The sequence below is a fragment of the Borostomias antarcticus genome (assembly GCF_949987555.1).
Source record: "Borostomias antarcticus genome assembly, chromosome: 5".
Classification (NCBI taxonomy): domain Eukaryota; kingdom Metazoa; phylum Chordata; class Actinopteri; order Stomiiformes; family Stomiidae; genus Borostomias; species Borostomias antarcticus.
In genome coordinates, this window is record NC_140238.1 from 5,269,601 (window position 1) to 5,290,437 (window position 20,837).

Consider the following 20,837-nt stretch of genomic DNA (forward strand, 5'->3'; position numbering starts at 1 on the left):
GTTGACGTCATGATGTACAGGCTAGTTGTGATGTTTAATAGGAGTATTCCAATTTCTGAAGTTCAAATCCCGCTGCTTTAAGACTGGAGCCAGCCACGTACCCAATGCTCAGAGAGAAGTGCTCTGCAGTCCCTCAGGTGATAAAGCTAGCATATGACTTACTGAAGGACTGTATTTTTGACAGGGAAGGCTTTGTACAGCTCCTTGTCTGCTTGAGCAAAGGAATGCAGCCTGCTCCTACCAACAAAACGGTTAAGGTGCGTGCCATTGAAATCCTGTGAGCCATGTGTGTCTGCTCCGTGACGAGATAAAACGATGGCATTGAACCCTACATAGTTAGGGGGCAGGACTGTTAGAAGACTTGTTGTTTCCTAATAAGAACTTCTGGATATCTTCAGTGGGTTGAGCGTGAGTCTCTTTCAGGTGAACATTGAGGTGTGTCTGTCAGAGAACTTCTGGATATCTACAGTGTCTTGAACGTGAGTCTCTCTCAGGTGAACATTGAGGAAAAAAATACATCCACGAAGAAGTTTCCGGAAAGCTTCATATAGCACATAGAAAAAGACCATTATCATCCACTGATCTAAGAATAAACACGATATTTGGTTTGGTTTGGTTTATTCATACATCGTCATCATGGAGCATTTGATATGATATCATCACAGTGATATGAAGCTTTGAGGAAATTCACCACAGAACTGAGCCGTACAGTGACGCTAGCCCGGTCAGTCTACAGCCAGTCCTTCTCACCACCCCTCCCTCCGTGTTCAGTCTTAACATTACAGCACAGCTCACTGTGCGTCTGCTCCTCGTGACCCCTGAAGACGCAGACTTAAGCCTTTGTGTGCGTGTAAAGGGCCTGTATAACAAGAGGAATGTGCCAGAAGGAAACAGCAGGCGCCCGGGAATGTAAACTTGGCCCCCAGGTTGATGCGAGTCAGGTGATGGCACGTAAGCCCCTCCCCCCCCCGGGCGGAGACAAACCTGGAGGATGAGCGAAGGAGGGGGGTTTCTATATTTTTACCACCTGCAGACATTAAATATTAAATCATGTGTCAGTGCATAATGCATTTCGCTGGCCGCTAACAGCCCTTTGCCCAGCAGGAAACGTATTTTCCCGGGGCACTGGGTCCTACAGAGCCAGAAAAAGCTGAAAGAATGCTCCCCGACCGGACTTGTGGTTTATGGACCTCTGCCTTGTCCGTCACGTTGATTGACAGGTCAACTGTGACGACAGTAACACACTTATTTTGAGGAAATGTTTACTTTGTATCAATTACATTTTAGTCAACGCTTTTATCCAAAGGGACGAGCTACATTTTTTTGAAGTATTATGTATTGACTGTACATCCCAGTCATCGTCAGTTAAGCTTTTGGAAGAACAAGTGCCACCAGGAGTTACAGTGCTAGAACAGCAGTTACAGTGCTTCTTCCTGAATTTGTCGCAGTGCAATGAGGAAACCCCTTAAAAGAGCTGTATCACCTAGAATAGAGAGGACATCTCCGCCATTTTTGATTTCTTGTCCTGTCCATCCTAACCGTTCCCCTCTCTCCTCTCTTCCCTGTTCCAGAACTATGGTGTGGAGAGTGACAACCTGAAAGCCCTGGTGGTGAGGATGAGAGCCGCCACTAACGGTCTGCACATGTCCACCTCGGACCGCCGGAAGAGCCCCTCCTACGACGGCACCAGCTCACGCAAGCCCCCCAACGACTTCCTCACCTCCGTGGTGGAGCTCATCGGCGCTGCCAAGAGCCTACTGGCATGGCTGGACAGGTACTTGCATCCCACTACATTCTGGGAATTGTAGTCCACTTGCTACCGTACACAACTGCCATTCTCAGAACACGTACTCTACTGTTTGCGTTAGCTTATTGTTTCTAAAACCGTCAAGTAAATCATACAGGCAAAATAACTAGGCAGCCGCAAAATGTGATACTGTAGCTATGAAATCTGCTGAACACATTCAAGACCCTAGACTACAATGTGGGTGTAATGGAAATGTGAGCATTTCCTACACATAGGAACTGTTACCTCACTGAATCATCTCACACAGCTTCTAGAGTATGTTTCACTAACAGATGACCAGCACTGGTTTCTCTTCAGATATTAGGACTTTAGCAGAATCACAGTTTTGCTGTCTCCAGAGTGCATTCTAGAAGCACTTCAGACATATTAATGGGAATTGGATACAGTCTACTTGGTTTCCTCAATTCCTCTAGTCTAGCGACTGCCCAGAGAATACCCAGATGAGGTTTGCAAATGCATTATCAAGACTCGACTTATACTGCACTTGGTTCATGTATTATACTGATTTCTTCCCCAAATGTTCATTTTGAAGATCATTCCCTTCCAGCTCGGCAGTAACCAAACCAAATGTAGTATTCATCTTAACATGCCAACCTTCACAGTAAAAATAACTTGTTTTTTCCAATTCCGACTTGAGGTAATACAAGTTCTACCGATTTTTGGGGCCTGTGTGGGGGTTTTGAGGACACTGTCAGGCAGCTGTGTTTTGGAGTTCACAAGTGTATGTTTGAGAGGGGAGAGGAGAATAAAGAAAGGAGAGTAGGCGAGGCACCAATATGGTGACCATTCAGTACTGTGTCTGTGGTGTGGCCACAAACTCTGAGCCAGATACAGCAATCAGAGCAGAGTCCAGCGGGATCTGTTGTGTGCCTCGCTGTAAGTGGCTCCCAGGGGCGACACAGTGTCACTCTGTAGTGCCACTGTGAGATTTACTACTTTATTAGTCAGCCCCACTGACAACATTGAGTAAAACTACTGCACAAATTTTGATATCTCTCTCAGAAATGGTCTGTGTCAAATGTTGTTATTGATGTCCAGAATAATGTCAGATGTACTACAGAGCGCATAAAAGTTATCTGTAAGAGAATGGTTTTTGGGGAACGTCATGCTAAAATGGCCTGTCGATGTTCTCTGTTTTTTCTCTGTCTTGTTGCAGGACACCCCTGACAGGGATCAGTGACTTCACCGCCACCAAGAACAAGATCATTCAGCTGTGCCTGGATCTCACCAGCACAGTTCAACAGGTCAGCGCGTTTGTGAGCTCACTAGCTCGCATGTACAGTAGCTAGCTCTGAAACACACGCGTACACACACACAGCACACAGCACGCGCACACACACACACGCACACACACACACAACGCTTCTCTTTTCCACTGTGGGCAGACTGGCCTCAGGGTATACACATGCAGGATTACGTGGGGAAGAGGGGGGTTGTGGGAAATGTGGCGATGCGGCCATGACATGCGCCTGAAGTCAGCAGTCTGAACACATTATAGCTCGTCGATGTTTTGTTTAGGGCAGACGTTTTTGTTTTTCCCCCTCCTTGTCTTTACGCTGATGATGAGGAGAGCCTCCCGACTGAGAGGCACTTTAACGGCTTCCCAAGGCTACGCGTTTACCGTTTTATAAAAATGCTCTTTAAAAAATGTCTGCCAACATTCTGCGGCTAGCGTTACTCCCTCTCACCATGTGGTTCCTGTTTCACTCCTCCTATATGGTCACCACGGGAGACACCACTGTCTGTGCTCACTTCCTGTTTAGGATTAATACGTCGGAGGAGAGAGGTGGTCCAACGGAACACCAGATATAATGGATATTTATCTCACCTTAACAGCGGCACTACGTTCAATGGGTGTTTTATTTGGCGTTTGGTTTTGAGGCTGTTAAAGTTCCATTAGTGTCAGATTTATAGAATATTCATCAAATTAAGATTTCCAGCTTGTTCCCTAAACCGGTTATGGATGTGTCTGTTCCACAAGAAAACAAGACGGGCTCAGTGAAAGTCTTCTCCTTGAGTAACAAAGAACCAGGTTTATATGGTACAGTTATTCTCTCCTCCCAAAGGGAATTCAACCTCGTTAGAGCTTAACGTCTGACACCCGCAATGAGAGTGGCTGCAGGTGCCATTTTTGAAAGGTTTTATTGCGTCGAATAAATTCCTTTCCCAGAGTGCCGATTGCTTCGGCAATGTCTGAGATTTCAGCGCCTGGGGGGATTTATTGTGTGGGGGTCCTGCCCTCTGTGTCCAGGGGAGGCGGGGCTATAAATTTCCCACGCTGTGGCGTTTGAGGTGAGGTGGCTGCTTGTCAGTGCTGTGGCAGCTTTGGCCTGAGTGGAGCCGTTTTGGCCCTCCCAGGGTACCGGGAACTGTGGGAGAGACCGGTTGGGGCCTCCTTTCTGTCCCCCCAGGGACTACCTAGACTTGTGACTTGAGCTTAGCCGCCTCTGCTTCATCCTTACCCGTCACCAACACACCTGTTTGAATTAATCAACCAATCAGGGTCCTGCTAGACCGGAGCTAATGCCCACACACCCAATAGCTCACCAGAATACTCCCATCAGCCTTTCCTAAACACGCTCCGCGTCAGCCAACCAATTGATTGATGGCTGAGGCCGCTCTGTAGGAGTGACACACTGATTAGTTTTACTGTGGGGGAGGGGGATCATTAGGTTCCAAGGCCTGTTCATGAACCGCAGCCAAGAACGGCGCCTTTTAGCCCCGGATTTATGTGCTCTGCCTGAATGAATCCCATGTACACACGCACAATCGGCTATAAAGCTGTGGACACACTGCGTTCTAATGGGCCCAGAAGGTGAGAGTTCACTCCGAGCACTTCTGAATAAAGCCTCTAGAACGCGGAGCGGCTTAGGCGAGAGGGCGCGAGATGTCCTCGGAGGAAACGGCGGAGACATCTGGCGACGCTCTCTGGCCGAGTGAGGCCGCGGTCCTCACATGCTGTTCATAAGCTCCGATCCGGGCTACACGTTAGGAGGATGTTGTGCCAGCGCCGCTACTTTTTGCCACCTCACTGCGCGGCCAGACTAATCCTCTCCGATGTCGGATCAAAGGAGAGCGGGGGCCGGCCCGGAGAGTCATCTGATCCCTGCCTGGCGTGGAAGCGTTCAAGGCTATAGCGTGAGGGGATCAGTCTAAACACTGGAGACTCTCTCTCTATCTCTCTCTCTCTCTCTCTCTCTCTCTCTCTCTCTCTCTCTCTCTCTCCCTACTCGCTGCTGGTCTTAGTTTTCAGTCTGGCTTCTGTTAGGACAGCCCCCGGGTCCCACCGTTGACGGAGTTAGGTGATTAATTTGGATGCCTCTGACAGATCGCGAAGGGTTTATCTTGGAAAGATAGTCAAATGATGGTGATGGTGATGGTATGCTACTGTACTTTTTGAGAAGAACCAGTCAGTGCATGTGATGGAATCTGGCATGGTTAGCGCAACTTTAAGCATGTGCCTTATTATTGGGCTACAATGCTGTTTTGTAAATGTTTTTTGCTTTGGGAAAATGTTGTGTCTTTATTTTGCGTGTCCCTTTTGGCATGTGCAGCGATGTAGTCATCCAAACATAGACATGTTATTTTGTCAAATATGTATCTACTGTGTTTAGAGCAGTCTTGCCAAATTCCTCTCAAAACCGCCACTAGTCCTTGGCCGCCTCTGCAAAGTAATTTAAGGGAAAAACATTGTCTTTTTGGTCCCGAAAATGAAAACTGAAACCCATGCTGATTTTTTTTTATCCCCCTTATTAGCTTTTCCCTCCGTTTGTTTTGGCCTGTTGGCTCTTACATTTGGTAAATATAGTGTAGTTCCACGTGCCTCACAATCAGTCCCAAAAGAGCCAACAGCACTTGTGTTTGTTGCTGTGTTGCTGTGGCTTCCATAGTGAATCTTGTCTACTCAAACAAAATAGTGGGCCTACAAGACAAGTTAATTTGCACACAGAAGCTCCTCCCCCTCGGGCCATTGGAATGTGCAAGCTAGGGGAATATGGAAATGCTGTCGGACTCCATACATCACCTGCACAAAGGATTTGTTAGAGTCTCTGAACTGGCTTTGTTGTCTGTGCCAAACTTACTCGACCAGACGGCCTGCAACATTTCAACATTTTGTTTGTTCGCAATAGACGTCACTTTCGCAGTAGGTTCACTGAAAAATATTAACTGTCGCAACGCTCTAAATAGGTTTTATCGCTCAGAAAGAGACATTTTGCCCATGCTGTGAAGGATGGCTGCCTTGTGGCAATTCCCAACATGGAGGCTATGGCATAGGCAGCACCCACCAACAGTAGCCACCTCTGACCCACAATAACCAGGGCCCAACTCACCACTAAGGACTCCCCTATCACACACACACACACAGGGAGCAGTCTCCCCCAGCTGTCAGACAGGGCTGTTACCTCAGCTGTGTGAAGTCAAGGCCCAGCTGCAGTCTGGGAAGACGGGGGGGAGGGGGGGGGGTTACACAGGGAGAGGACCTAAGAGGGACCATCTCAGCTAACACAGGAGCTATCTGCCGGCTGTCCCCTGCATCCTCAGCTAGCGTGTCTGGCCTTCGACTGCAGAGAACCGACCCGCCAAACCTACCGTTCAGTTGAAGACAGTTGTGGAAAGTCTGTTAACAAAATGCTGTAATTTGGGGGTGAGGGTTTTTTGCCTCATAGTAATTTCTAAATGTAGGTACTCCAAGTCTGGTTTTCTATATGCAAGGCGCCTTTCCCTGCACAGAACACCCCCATCCAGTTCACTAGAAGCCCACAGCAAGCTCAGTCCAGATCAGACAGAGTTTATACCGAGATGTAATTTGAATCTCAAAGCTGTTTGTTTGCGGCCGTTCACCCACCATCTCCCTCAGTCCTATATCTGGACCAGCGATCGCATCATGTTTATCGTCAACCTTTTTTTTGTAGCTTGTTTTGTTTGTGGTTACTTCCCTACACGGAGGCAGGAGAGCTCTGCTTGTTGATGTTTGGCGTTGTGGAGGCGGACCCGTCTAACGCCCCTCTCCTCTCTACCGCAGGACTGCACCGTTTACGAGATGGAGGAGAAGATTCTGGATGTTGTAAGTACACCCCCCCCCCCCCACACACACACACTCCCCTCCTGTAAACTATACAGTAGCATGCGTTCCCACAGGACTCTGGGAAGTTCTGTTTAGACGTTCAGGGTAAATCTACAGACGTTTTACGTGGATATTAGGTGACATGCTTTCAGCGTCGTCTCTGGGTTTCGTAGGGAGCGCCAAGCATGGAGCCCCCAACCCCCTCCACCCCCACACCACCAGACCGGACTCTAATACGCCCTCGCCATCAATCAGTGTTTCCTGCGGTTGACACTCTCCAGACGACAAGGGTTGACACTGGTCTTCCTGTGTCTCACTCCCAGACGCACTCTGCGAATCCGGTCGACGCTGCTGCTTCGCTAGCCAGGGCCTCCCTTTGTTAGTCTGTGTGTCGGTCTGTCTGACAGTCTGTCTGTCTTGTCTGTCTGGCATAGATGTTTTTGTCTCCCCGTTCTTTCTCCATCGCTCCAGGTCGTAATATGGGGGTTCTTTCTCCCCTCTCTTCTATTTAGTTTCTCTCTCTTTTTTTTTCTCTCTCTGTCTCTCTCGCGCTCTCTCTCGCTCTCTCTCTCTTTCTGTCTCTGTCTTTCCCCATTATAGAGAGCTCTCCATGTTGAGCTAAAGCGTGACTCATGACTACCCCCCAAAAAATTAACAGGACACTCAGTTTGCGCTAAAACAAGGTTGGTTTAACGCGCGCGGCGTGCCAGCGTCTGAGGGAGCACAACAGCGCCACAGAGCGCTCCGGTACGGACGCCTGTTCCTCTCGTCTGAGAAGAAAAGGCCCTTTCTTCTGAGAAACATCCCCAAAACACCCCCACTAATGATGACAAAGTGTTTAGATTGTCCATAAAGCTCTGGGGAGAGGGGGGAGGTGTGTGTGTGTGTGTGTGTGTGTGTGTGTGCGCGCGCGCGCGCGTGTGCGCGCTTGGCTTTTGGGGGGGGTCCAATGCCCTGAAGCAGTAGAGAACAAGCTAATGGTACACTAATGACCCCCAGCTCCCCTATAACCCCCCTCCCCTGGGGCGGCAGTGTGATGCTAATCACCCCGGAGTAAGTGACCTCACATCGCCAGCACGACGCTCTAAACTGTCACACTATATATGGCACACAAATAACGATTCTTAAGAAGCCAAGCGTTTAGCGAGTTCCCGGTGGTTGTTGGGTAGTCACAGCAATCAGGAAAACCAGCGATGGTGGAAAGACAGCAGAGGACTCATGGGGGGGGTTGTTTTCATTCTGTAGCCGGGTCGGTTTTCGTTCGAGGTCACCAACAGTTCTCTTGCTTTCTCTTGTTGCAGTCGAAGGTTTTGAACGGCATCTGTGACCAGACCGTGAGGACGACCTCCGACCCACTGATGAGCCAATCAGCGTGCTTGGACGAGGTCCAGCTCGCCAACATTAAGCCCGGGGAGGGACTGGTGAGGAATGCTGGGAGGTTTCGCTCCCACTGAGACACTCCCATCCCGCAAGTTCAAAGCACCGGAATGCAAAGTTGAAGCAACTCAAATGTTGAACTTCACATACTTGCCGATCCAACGGCATGAAAATGTGTGGTTTTGATTTTAAATGTGGATATTTCCGCAGGGTATGTACATCAAGTCTACATACGACGGTCTACACGTCATCACGGGGACCACAGAACATGTGAGTATTCCAACCGCCCTCCCCCTTCCAGTTCAAAAATGGAACGATCCTTCCAACCTCGAGACAAAACACGCCGATTCAGTTGGTCCACATTTGCATCTCTGCGAATGATTAACGTCGCCCCCAAACTTTATCTCGCCTGCAGACTTGTCCCACTGTACCAGTCAACTATTCATCATTTCTAAAGATTCTAGACTCACCATTTGATGTTTCTACTATGTGATATATGTTAGAGATCACAGTAAACTACAAGCAGTATACCTTTCCACCAAGATAAAACTGACTAACAGCTGACGGCCGCATTCCTTTGACCGTCTGATTCTCATGTCTCCACTCGTAAATCATGAACCCTAGTCATTAGAAATTATGACTCATTCATCTGTTTGACATTTGCACACACAAGTCAACCATCCATTCATAAAGAGGCTGTTGTGTTTGTCAGAAACTGTCTAGAATGTGTGTTTGCTGAATGGTTTGTTAAATGGGTCTGCTTTATAACTAAGACTTGTCAGACTGAACAAGCTGGCGGTGGAGTTGTACAGGGATTTGTATTATTTAAAGATGGTGTCTTTGTGTAGTTCATACTGTAGGTCGGCATGGGATTTATAGTTTAATTTCCTTTCTCTGTTGGTCTCTTCCTAGTCTCCAGCGGACATGACACGCAAGATCCACGCAGGCGATGAGGTGATCCAGGTCAACCAGCAGACAGTGGTAAGCACTTAAACCTCCTCTCTGGAACCTGCTGTTGACACTCACACTTCCTGGTTGTCCCTCTCTGATGACGACAGAGCCGTTATGGTAATGAGCTGGTGGCCCCGTGTGGTTCCTAGGTGGGCTGGCAGCTGAAGAACCTGGTGGGCAAGCTGAGGGAGGACCCCAAGGGCGTGGTGCTTCTCCTGAAGAAGAGGCCCACTGGCACCCAAGGATTCACGCCCGCCCCGCTCAAGAACATGCGCTGGAAGCCTCCCGTGGCGCAGGTACAAACACACGCACACACACACTACACCTCAAACCCCCATCATCTTCTTTGATGTTCCAACTAAAACAACGTTATTGTGGTATTATAGTTCATGTTACCCACCAACTGTCAAACAGTTCTTTTGAGGGAGTTGGATCGGGTTGAATCCAGCGAGTTCAGACAAGCGGAGGCTGTCGAGGCACCCTGAAGTGCTATAGGACAAGACAATGCAGACTTGTTCCACACACACACTCATGTCACCGGTACAAAACAAACAAAGAGTTACAGAGATGTCACACTGTCAGGGTGATGTGTGTGTGCGTGTGTGTGCGTGCGTGCGTGCGTGCGTGCGTGTGTGTGTGCGTGTGTGCGTGGCGGCAGCCGGAGACAGTGTTCTGTGAGTGTACAGAAATGGCATCTTTTTTACTGGAAAGGACAGGGCGTGAGTGTGTGACAGACGGGTTTTCCAGGCAGGTATGCAGCTCAACAGGGCGGAAATCCCCAGCGGTCCGGAGCGCTATTGATTCGGGCCCCGGCCCCGCTAGTCTCCCATGTCCAACGAAGGTCCCTGAACAACCCCCCAAGTGGGATTTGGGTCCGCTTTCTTTTGCGAGAAGGTCAAAATCTGCGACTTTATTGTATAAGTCTCTGAAAGGACCAGACAAATCCTGTGTTAATAAAGTTATGTAACAAGGGGGGGGGGGGGGGGGGTAATCCAATTCAGCTTTCTCTCATATGCGGACAAATTAGACGGGCCTCAGCTCTTAGCCACCGCCTGGCACCTGAGCCCCGGCTGGAGGGCCGGGATCCAAGGGGGAAACAATAAGACAGCTGAAATCCTAACCTGGCACGGCCTCGTCATGCCTCCAGAGGCGGGCTTACACCCTGGGAAGGCCAGATGAGATGGTATCAGATCGGCGCGGGTTTCGCCGGAGAACAAAAGACGCACTCATCACAAAGGGGAGACGAGACCGTTCTCGACTTGTCCCTCCGCTCGTCTTGTTTGAACAAGGCGTCGGGGAAATCAAAATGTCCCATCTTTTGGTTCTGGTAAAAAAAAAAAAAAAAAAGACTCCAGGGTTGATAAACAAAAATTGATCACACATGCTATCTCAGGGATGACTGACACCTAGGGGTCTATTTTTCCTTTTGGGGGGGGGGGGGGGGCGTTGGTAGTTATAGGGGAGTTTGAGTATGTGGAAATGTCATGATGTACGGTTGTTTATGCTGGATGGAACTAAAGCTGATTTAGCATTTAGGAATTCTGCACATGTAGTGAAGAAACACAGCTCCATAACTGTGGTAAAAGATTACAGCTTTTCATTGCACGCTTCTGCTGCAATTTAGGATAACCCTCAAAACCTTTCCATTCCTCAAATAGGGGGATATACATACTCTAGGTTTAACTACACACAGGCATGAGGTTATGATATAGGACTTGCCATATGTGAGAAGCTTCGCCTGCTTTACAACAAGCCCTATTCAGAATGCCCCAGCTGTGGTGTGTGGAATTGTGCATATCTTTTGAGGAACAGTCCATTTTAAAGATGTGTGTGTTATGATGACCAGACCATTTTAGCGCTAACATTATGTGAATTCCGAATGGAAAATATGGCGTCTAACATTCTCGTGTTGCGTTTTCCAGAACAACTCGTCTCTGACGAAAACCCAGTCTCCCGGCAGCTCGGCCAACGGCTCCACCAAGAAGGAGAAGCCGGCCATCTTGGACCTGTACATTCCCCCTCCCCCCACGGTGCCCTACACCCCCCGGTGAGTGGTCCGGCCCGTAGAAACCTAGTAAACACGACGCCAACACAAGCTCAAGCGCTTTATGAGAAAGCGAATAGCATCCATGCACCTTTTACAAAAGCTTAATCCTCGCTGGAATAGGCTGTTCTTGTATCCCAAAGTAAATAGCGCCGTTAGCCACAGGTTTAAGTTTGAATGACCTGAAGTTCCTATCGATCTAAACCACAGTTTAGAACCTGTGGCTGCAGTGTTTATGATGTGATACCTGATCAGTCGGCTTTTACCCTGCGCCGAACGAGCTGCCCGGGCCTCCCTCGCCCACTGACGGCCTCCATCACATTCCTGGGCCCGCGGCCTTTGAGCTTCTGGGGGATAATTTCAGCAGCCCCCCCCCGATGGCTTGCTCACTGTCCCGCGCCTGTTAACCAAACTGCCCTTACACGCGCGCACACGCACACACACACACACGTCCCCATAGCACATTCTGTTCCGCCATCTTCGTCCCGCTCACACCACCGATGTTATGCAACAGCCTGCGTTTTATCCGCCTCCTCTCTCTCTCTCTCTCTCTCTCTCTCTCACTCACTCTCTCACTCTCTTTCTGTCTCTCTCTTTCTTTCTCTGGTGGTCTGGCGCTCTCTCTTTCTCTCTCGCGTTCTCTTCCTCTGTGGCATTCTCTCTCTGGCCCTCTCTCTCTCTTTCTCTCTCTGGCCCTCTCTCTCTCTTTCTCTCTCTTTCTCTCTCTGGCCCTCTCTCTCTCTTTCTCTCTCTGGCCCTCTCTCTCTCTTTCTCTCTCTGGCCCTCTCTCTCTCTTTCTCTCTCTTTCTCTCTCTGGCCCTCTCTCTGGCCCTCTCTCTCTCTTTCTCTCTGGCCCTCTCTCTCTCTTTCTCTCTCTGGCCCTCTCTCTCTCTTTCTCTCTCTGGCCCTTTCTCTCTCTCTTTCTCTCTCTGGCCCTTTCTCTCTCTTTCTCTCTCTCTGGTGATCCCTTCCTCCTCCTACCTCTCTTTCTACCTCTCTCTCAGTCTCTCTCTCCCTCCCTCCCTCTCTCTCTCTCTCTCTCTCTCTCCATCTCTCTCTCTCTCTCTCTGGCGATCCATTCCTCTTTCTGTCTCTCTCCCTCTGTGGAAGCAGCATAGAGAGCAGACTGTTCATACGTTCTTTTAATTGCTAGACAGTGCCGGGCACAGACGCTCCGTTAGAATTCACCCGGTTCATAAACCGATAAGGATAAGAAGCTAAACATTCACAACTCGGGCAAGAAGGGGATGGATAACTGCTGGCCGTTAAAGAGAGAGAAACGTTGCGTGAACGTGTCTTTCTTTGAAACCCCCCCCCCTCGCGTTCTCGCCCTCCTGGAGCGACACCCTGACACCGATGGCCATCTTCTCTTCCCAGAGAGGCCAGAAGCAGCCTGTACTCCAGCGTCAGTAAGAAACCAAAGGGCTCCGAGTCGCCCAACTCCTTCCTGGACCTGGAGGCGCGCAGGCGCTTCACCATCGGAGACTACGACAAGCTGGGCGTGGTCTACCCCATCGAGGCCAACGTGGTGCAGCCCAGGATGAGGGAGCGCAGCCAGTCTCGCGGTCAGTATCGTCCCCGTAGTTAACCCGCACGCACGGTGGCGGCCGCCTGGACACAAAGTCCGATTTTCGGTGGAGGACCCGTGAATCAAACGTCGATTTCCTTTCCAGGTAAGCCCCGCCCCATCTCCATGCCGGTGGACACCTGCCTCGGGGTGGCAGATCCTTACGCCAGGCCCTGGGCACAAGGACGGAAAGGTACCTGATAGACACACACACACACATACATATACACACACACACACCGACGCCCCCCTTTACTGCACTACAACAGCTTTATCGCCAGAAATTGAATGGACCACACTGATTATCCAACTCTGTGACAAACCACATCATCAACATCTGTGAATGCCGGGCTCACACTACAGGATATTTAAAATTCTGACCGATTTGGAAATCGGGTTGCATCACGCACATGAGGAGAATCTTAACAGATGTTCTTCTCGCGAATCTCAAAAAAAGCGCACACTACAAGATTTGAAAATACCGGCTCATCACAAACTACAGGATGTTATCGTGCCCGAGGGAGCAGCGAACCACTGCCTTGCTTGTAAAGTAGTGACGTAATAATCTAAATATCAACCATGTTTGATACTATTGGGGCCGCCCCGATGTGTCTGCGAGCCCATCGGGAGGTTCAAGACCTCACATTACAACATCATCTGGGCCGAACATCGGTACCGACCAACGTTCCAGACCAGATTTCTCCTCCGATTGTCGGGAGGGGTGAATCGGTCCAAAAATCCTATAGTGTGAGCCAGGCATAACACTGTATAGTGATGACATGGACACTGTATGGTGCTGAGAAACTAAACTGCTTAACAGCACAACTTTTGATTGGCTGATTCATACCCACTGTCAGCAGATGGCAGAAGCTCTCGGCAAACTACATTCTTGTTCTGCAAATCGGATCACTTTCTCACATCTTTGTCTCCTTGGAGACCTCAGGTGTAGGGCTAGGCGTGCACAGAGCTATCAAACAAATCTCTCTCTGCTAGCGGCCCAGATACTCTGCTACGGGTTGAGATGAGGAAGAATGCTGTAATTGGCTGATATTCCTGTGCAGTGGCAAATTGACTGCACTTATTTTAGTGCCTTTCTCCGAAATGCTCTACAATGGGCCTCATTCAACCATTCACACACATTCACACACTGATGGCAGCTGCCATACGAGGCGCTAACCTGCTCATTGGGAGCAATTTGGGATTCGGTGTCTCACTCAGGGATACTTCGACATGTGGACAGGAGGAGCCGGGAATCGAACCGCCGACCCCGCGGTCATCGGACGACCCGCTCTACCTCTTAAGCCGCAACCGCCCAATGCTCTGGTCATTCATCAGAGTAGTCTTACTGCTATTGTAGACACTTATGTTCCTCTGCTCTCCCATAGGAATGAACCCAGCGAATGAACCCCTCTTTTCTACCCCCTCCAGGCGAGGACCTCCTCTACAGATACCTGAGCAACGAGCGGATCCCCACCATCGCCGAGGAGGTGCCCTTGGCGGCGCCGCCCTACAGGCCGGCGGGGGAGCGCCACCTGGTCAGGGGCGTGGACCACATCCGGGGCAGCCGCTACTTCTCCAACGCCGACCTGCACAACAGCGCCACCATCCCTTACCAGGACGCCCCGGGCAAAAAGAACCCTGTGGCCCCCGCCAGCAAACGGCCGCCGGCAGAGCCCTCGCTACTGGTCAGTTGGATCGCGCGGCTTAAGCTATTGACTCACTGATGATGCGCTTCCTGTCCCGGTGCTTCCTGTATCCTGTCTAATGTCTTCCTCGGTGCCTTTTTTGATTGTCCGGCTGTTTTGCAGTGGGCTCACACCTCTCTTACACTCCTCCCTCCCCCTCTGCCTTTACCTACCTACCTGGTGTTACTACTACTACTCCTACTACTAGTAGAACTCGCTGCGCTACATCAACCTTTAATTAACCCCGCCCTCCACCCCACCCCCCTCTACTACTACCAATCCCATCTCAACCCAACCAGCCAATCAGGAGCATCTCACAGAAACATAGGAAGAGAAGTCTGAGCTGGCCACTGCCCCACCAACTGTAGGAGGAACGTTTGAACGAGCGTTTTGGAGGTAGAGGTACCAAGAGGATTTGTGTCTGTATTTTTATTTTATTTTTATGAACAGACAAGAGGAATGATTCCGATTAAGGACATAAAAGGCCTTGAACAGACTGTTTTGTACATTTTAAGTTATATCGTTGTGTTTATTGAGATTCCTCTTGCTCTTTTGTTTTTGATGTTCGCTCGCCAAGTTTCCAACGACACGCTGCTTTTGGTTGTATTTCCCTTGGGTATGTTATTATGGATGAAAAGAAGAAAGAAAAAAAAAAAAAAACAGGATTTATCATACTTTTAATTTGATTTGAGTTGTTGATTTCTTTTTCATGTTAAGCCCTTTGTAGAAGTCAGTTGAAATACACACTGCCAAAGGTTGCCTCTTGACGTTATGCATTCTGGGAACTGATTTACTGTCAGTGGACAGACAGGTCAGTGCTGCATTGGCCAGTATGGAAGGGAGGCTTGCCTACGTTGTAAGGAATATTAGCTCTGGGTTCAAAGCAAAACTATGCACTCGCTGTACTCTTATGTCCTCTTCCTGCCCTGTTCTTTAGGCTGCTCTGTGATCAGGACACACACAAACACACAGTCAGCTGTTTGACACTAATCAACCTCTTGAACTGTGGATGAGTCACGCCTAGTTTTGAGTTACTGACTAGATAGCCTTCCGTTACCTACATGGTTAGTGCAGGATGCTACAGTACGATTAGCGTCTACCTAGCATTGCAGGACAAGAGTTAGTCTGACAGTATTATACAAATCAAAAATGTCAAAAGAAATGTCAGTGGAAATATAATTGTACCTTTGTTGCCTTTTGTAATATTTGAATAGTATTTTATTAAAGGTGCAGTTGAATCAAGTGCTCAGTTGTAATGTCTTTATTTTACTTTATTATCCTTTCTTACAGGCTAAGTAGCCAACTGTTTTGTTATGCTGGCACTCTTGTGCATGGGGGTTTTATTTGATAGACATACTGGGTATACTGTAGAAACTTGCATCCTTTTCTAAATCATATTTGTTCAAACTGCCACAATTGTCACCCTAAAGGCACCCATAAGCAGTACCTTAATGGGATAAGCTTCATCTGTAATGTAGGCTAGTTTCCATACAGCGGGTTAATGTGCTTTGACCTTTTGAGGGGAATTCTACTTCTGATTTTCAAGCATGTGATGAAACTAGACAGCTGAGGTCTGGTTACCTTCTCCCTCTCGAAGCAGCTAAATTAGCTACTCTTTTCCTACCAAGACCTTACATTGAACTTAGAGTCAAATTAAGCATATGGTTAAGCCAATTATGTTGTCAGGATATCCTATTGCTTGACATAATGTTGTCTTTAACCCTTTTTTTTTTTTTTTTTTTACCTTTTATGAGTTGTCTGAGGTACCATATTTTCAGCAGTGTTTTAAAAAGGGTTATTGGAAGATCTTAACATCCGCAGAGATTAGATAAATTAAATGATTAATCCGGGGGGGTGGGGGGGGGGGCGGGTTTTAGCAGAGAGTGACAGAAAAAGAAAAAGAAAGTCACTGTGTATACATCTACTGTAGTATACATATGATCTTCATGTTGTCCCTCATCCTCCTCTCCACCACTGCCTCCAGACTGTCCAGTCGTTGTCCACAGCAGAGCTGGCCTTCCTCACCAGCCTGTTGAGTTTGTGGGGCTCCTCAGCCTTGATGCCGCCCCCCCCCCACCCCAGCAAACCACGGAAAAGGACAGTGCGCGAACCCAAAGGCATTTTTCAACATGGAAAACGAAGAATACAAACTGCCAAGAACGTCTCATCAACCTCTGTCACGTTCTCCCCCGATCCTCTCTCTGTTTCCATGTGTTTCCATGCATGATCTGACTGGTTTAGTGGGGCCCCTCGTTTAATCTGTCATCCTACTCTTCCTCCCTTCCTCTGCTCGTCTCTGCGCTAGCCTAGAGCCTGCTCAGCCATGGTTAGCCTGTGGTGTGTGTACTAACCTGCACTCTGTGGTCTAACTTGATACAACCTGTGCTACTAAGCTTCCTTCTGTGTTTGCTTGCTCCTAACAAAAAAGCCCAACCCTGCATGTGGACGATGTGCTGAGGGACTGAATGATTGTGACCTGACATTGAAAAGGCTTTGGAATGACTTGGATGCTTTTATTTCTCTGGTGGAGAGAATGTTGAATGTGATGAACGATGTTCTCCGCTTATATCTTTAACATTTCCTGCGCTGTGGGGGAGATTGGCCATTGTGCCACCTTATCCGAATGATAGCCAGCTTAAAAAAGGTGAAACGTCAAGAGGTCGCTTAAAAGACACTAAGTGATTTTAGTGTTTGAGGATCAAGGCCAGACAGACTAGGGTGGAAAGCCACACATCCAGTAGAACTTAAAAATCAGATTAGTGTAGCTAACCCCCCCCCTTCTGTGTCCATCACAGGTGTCAAACTGGCGTTCCAGCAGTGACTTCATCAACAGGTGGGTGGTTATTACATCAGGACACTGACAACCCAGTCTACATGTCTGCCGTGAATATGAGAGGTATGAGGGCTCGAGATCAGAGAGCGAGAGAGAGAGAGAGTAATTGAATGATCCGGAGGGGAAATTCCTTTATTGCAGCTATATGGACAACACATAAGCACAGTAAAACAGTAAGGCACAAAAGGCATAACGCAGCAACAAAAAAAAGCACAATCAGTACTATTTACAGTGGTAGGCTACAGTAAAAACAATCTACAATCTCGGCTTTACCGTCAATTCAAGACAATGAGGTCATGAAAGGTCTGAGCACCAAAACAAAATGTCTTGGCTCACTCTAAGCTGGTTCTGATCCATGACAGCCAGACAGTCAGGGGATGAATTGAACAGTCTGATGGCAGGAAGGACCTATGGAAACACTCCGTAGAGCACCTTGGCTCTACAAGAAATGCTTGTTCATACAAGAAATGCTGGCGGCCGTAAAAAATAACCCGAAGTCCCTACACCATCGAGTAGACTGTGTAGATCTGAAAGGATTGGATCGGTTTATAGCAAGATGATGACCATTCATTCTAACATACCAGAGTGAATGGAAGATATATACTGCAGCTGATGCCTATCCAGTTCCCTCAGATCTACACTAGTGTCTTGGAAGTAGGGTGCTTGATTGTTGATTGATGATTGTTCCTGGGCAGGTCCTTGGTCTGAACACACACACGCATAAAACCAGTCAAAGGACATCAGAATGTCTTTAGAAGAAGGGTAGGTTAGTGAGGTGGGTTGTCTGACCTTATAAGGTTCAAATCAGACTTTATTTGCATATCACATTTCATACACAGAGGTAACACAATGCGCTTTACAGAGGGCAATGGGGGGAGGGACATAGGTTAATGATCAGTTAACTTATAAGGGCTAAGTATGCAGTCGAAAATTAACCCGGGTTTCATGGGTGTTAAATTACTAAGTGACAGAGGTAGTAAACATGGAGAAGGTTTACCATATAGATCTCAAAATAGCATCCCAACTACAAGCATAGCATCCTTTGAATGAATTACACTCGGATAGAATTGATACTTCTTCTGCTTTTGCCCATGGTGTCATCTTATGAGTCACCAATCCTGCTAAATTCACCCTCTCTTCTATGACGTATTCAGAGTGTGGACGTAACAGTGTGTGAGGCAGTGTCAGTGTTCTGACGAATCCTGATCAACCTCTATAAATAGGGCCAACCCACTCCGCTCCACGCCATTGCGACATCGATGACGGAGGAAGCCGTCGCCCCCGTCCATCCAGCAGGGCCCTAGTGGCGCCCTTTAGAGGCGCCGACCCTCGGGGGTGGGGTGGGGGGGTGACTCCCCTCATTAACACACTGATTGATGACTAAACGCCGCCCCCAACCCGCCTCCCATTTATTTTAAGGCCCTGCGGCGACTCTCTCCATCTCTGCCTGCTTGTCGCAATCTTGAGTACACAAGCGTTACATGTCGTTATCTGCTTATGGGTGTACACATGTCATCCTATACGCCAGCACTTCAGGTCACGTACTCTGACAATGCGGTGATGTGATGATAAATACAGTATCAACCAGGCTTTCTCCTCATTGGACAAAGACGTGAGCTGATAAGGAAATCTGTCAATGATTGATGATTAGATAAGTGCACCTCGAAAAGAGGCCCATCTAGAATGTGAAAAGGCAAGGATTCCCTGTGACAGATATAACCATTACACCTTTTCTGACATCTAACACTAATGTTTAAAGGGTGCTATAAAACGTCTGCATTTATTGATGAGCGGAGAGAGAAAATGTATGGAATTACCAGGGAGGGTAAAATAAGCTCTAGGCGACTGTAAAGATTGCAGAGCGAGTCCGGATGCTCAGTGACGTAAATCTAATGTATTTTGAGCATTGAGTTCTGAGGTACAGACCAGCACCATAGCATTGTGGCTGTTTGCCCAATATATCCTCCGTGTCTCGGCAGAGAGGGGGGAAAAAGCCTCTCCCACGAAGCAGCCCACAGGATCGGTTCTGCTTGAAACTCACTGAAACTGGACCGTAGATAAACATAATGAGAGCCTATGAATAAAACGAAGGATGCACTTAAGTATGTGTCTGGGATCTTTTGCTTACCGCGTTTGTCAGCCCGAAAACCTCAATGGTTAGTCCCATTGGAGTGCACTCTGAGGGGGACATGGTTGTGAATAGTCACGTGTTATGTCTAACTATGCATGTGACCCCTGACTCATTGGTGTCGTTCTAGAAGAAGAAGCGCTTTTGTTGTTAGTCTTACTGTCTCCTCTCTCTCCCCAGATACAGCCAACCTCAAATTCGATCCTGGTCCTTCTCTCAAGCGGTAAGAATATCTCTGGTATTACGTACAGTATGACCCTTGACCTCTCTCTTAGTCTCCATCCTCACCTCTTCATTCCCATAATTCATTTTAATCCACACACACTCAAACAGGAGAACGACTCTTAAAGGACTCATAAAAGGACTGGGTCAAGGTCACGTACTATTGACCAACGATGAGATGTTTGCTGGCCGTTGTTTGGTGCAATGCTTTTCAAACATCTTTGCTTGTAGTGGCGGAACCATGCAGTGTATTGCACTTGCTTTATACGATGGGACAGAGACATACATCTTTGTCAATTAAAGGGGATTTGTTTTAGATCCAATGGTGCCCTTACTCTAGGGAAGAGGCTGTTTTATTGGTGCGGTTGAGCCTTGTCCCTCCCTTTAACCACAGTCTCTAGTGTGCATGGTCATAAACACACGTGGTTGTAAATACGGGGAGAGAGAGGGAGAGAGAGAGGGAGAGAGAGAGATGGCTAGGCTATCTGCACATGGCGGTGTAAGGAATGCCTCTGGCTTTGACCTTTACACCTCTGTCAACCATGGTGCCATTATTTCTCTCACACACACACGCACATACCCTCTCTCTCTCTCTATCTCCCGCTCTCTGTCAAACACACACATTATAGTCCATGTCAAATGATATCACTTATAGAAATCTGTGAAATAATAGATACTAGCCCAGCTAACCCACTATGGTGCTGCCTCTCTGGAGTGGGTGATGGTGGTGGGAAGCTGATCCACCACTTACATGTGTAGGAATTGGATTACCTGGACCTGGACGCGGCGGCGGTATAGCTCAGGAGGTAGAGCGGGTCGTTCAGTGATTGTAGGGTCGGCTCCTCCTGACTACCTGTCGAAGTGTCCTTGGGCAAGACACTGAACCCCAAATTGCTCCCAATGAGCAGGCAAGCGCCTTGCATGGCAGCTGCCGCCATTGGTGTGTGAATGGCGCTCCGGGCCAGTGTAACAACTGGATGGGGAGCGCGTTACAAATGCAGTACCTATACCTATACCTAACCAGAACATGCAGTGACAGAGAAGGATTCATTTGAGATAAATCTCCTACCCTCGCATACCTAACTCTCCGCCCCTCCCCCCATATTCCAGCACGCCTTCAGTTAACGTCAGCTCCTCAATCCCACATAACAGGCATAG

The 20,837-nt window shown here is 48.4% G+C and overlaps 1 protein-coding gene across 1 annotated transcript in view; it reads left to right on the top strand.

The window, feature by feature from the left end:
• LOC311308843 (connector enhancer of kinase suppressor of ras 3-like) overlaps positions 1-20,837 on the top strand; it is a 53,936-nt gene that overhangs the window by 22,165 nt on the left and 10,934 nt on the right. Inside the window, exons 3-15 of the mRNA XM_084437913.1 lie at positions 1,572-1,774; positions 2,964-3,051; positions 6,831-6,872; positions 8,174-8,293; positions 8,460-8,519; positions 9,162-9,230; positions 9,350-9,496; positions 11,123-11,247; positions 12,622-12,809; positions 12,918-13,004; positions 14,240-14,496; positions 17,292-17,329; positions 19,638-19,680. Coding sequence (XP_084294039.1) covers positions 1,572-1,774; positions 2,964-3,051; positions 6,831-6,872; positions 8,174-8,293; positions 8,460-8,519; positions 9,162-9,230; positions 9,350-9,496; positions 11,123-11,247; positions 12,622-12,809; positions 12,918-13,004; positions 14,240-14,496; positions 17,292-17,329; positions 19,638-19,680 — 1,467 coding nt within the window. The remainder of the gene's footprint in view (positions 1-1,571; positions 1,775-2,963; positions 3,052-6,830; positions 6,873-8,173; positions 8,294-8,459; positions 8,520-9,161; positions 9,231-9,349; positions 9,497-11,122; positions 11,248-12,621; positions 12,810-12,917; positions 13,005-14,239; positions 14,497-17,291; positions 17,330-19,637; positions 19,681-20,837) is intronic.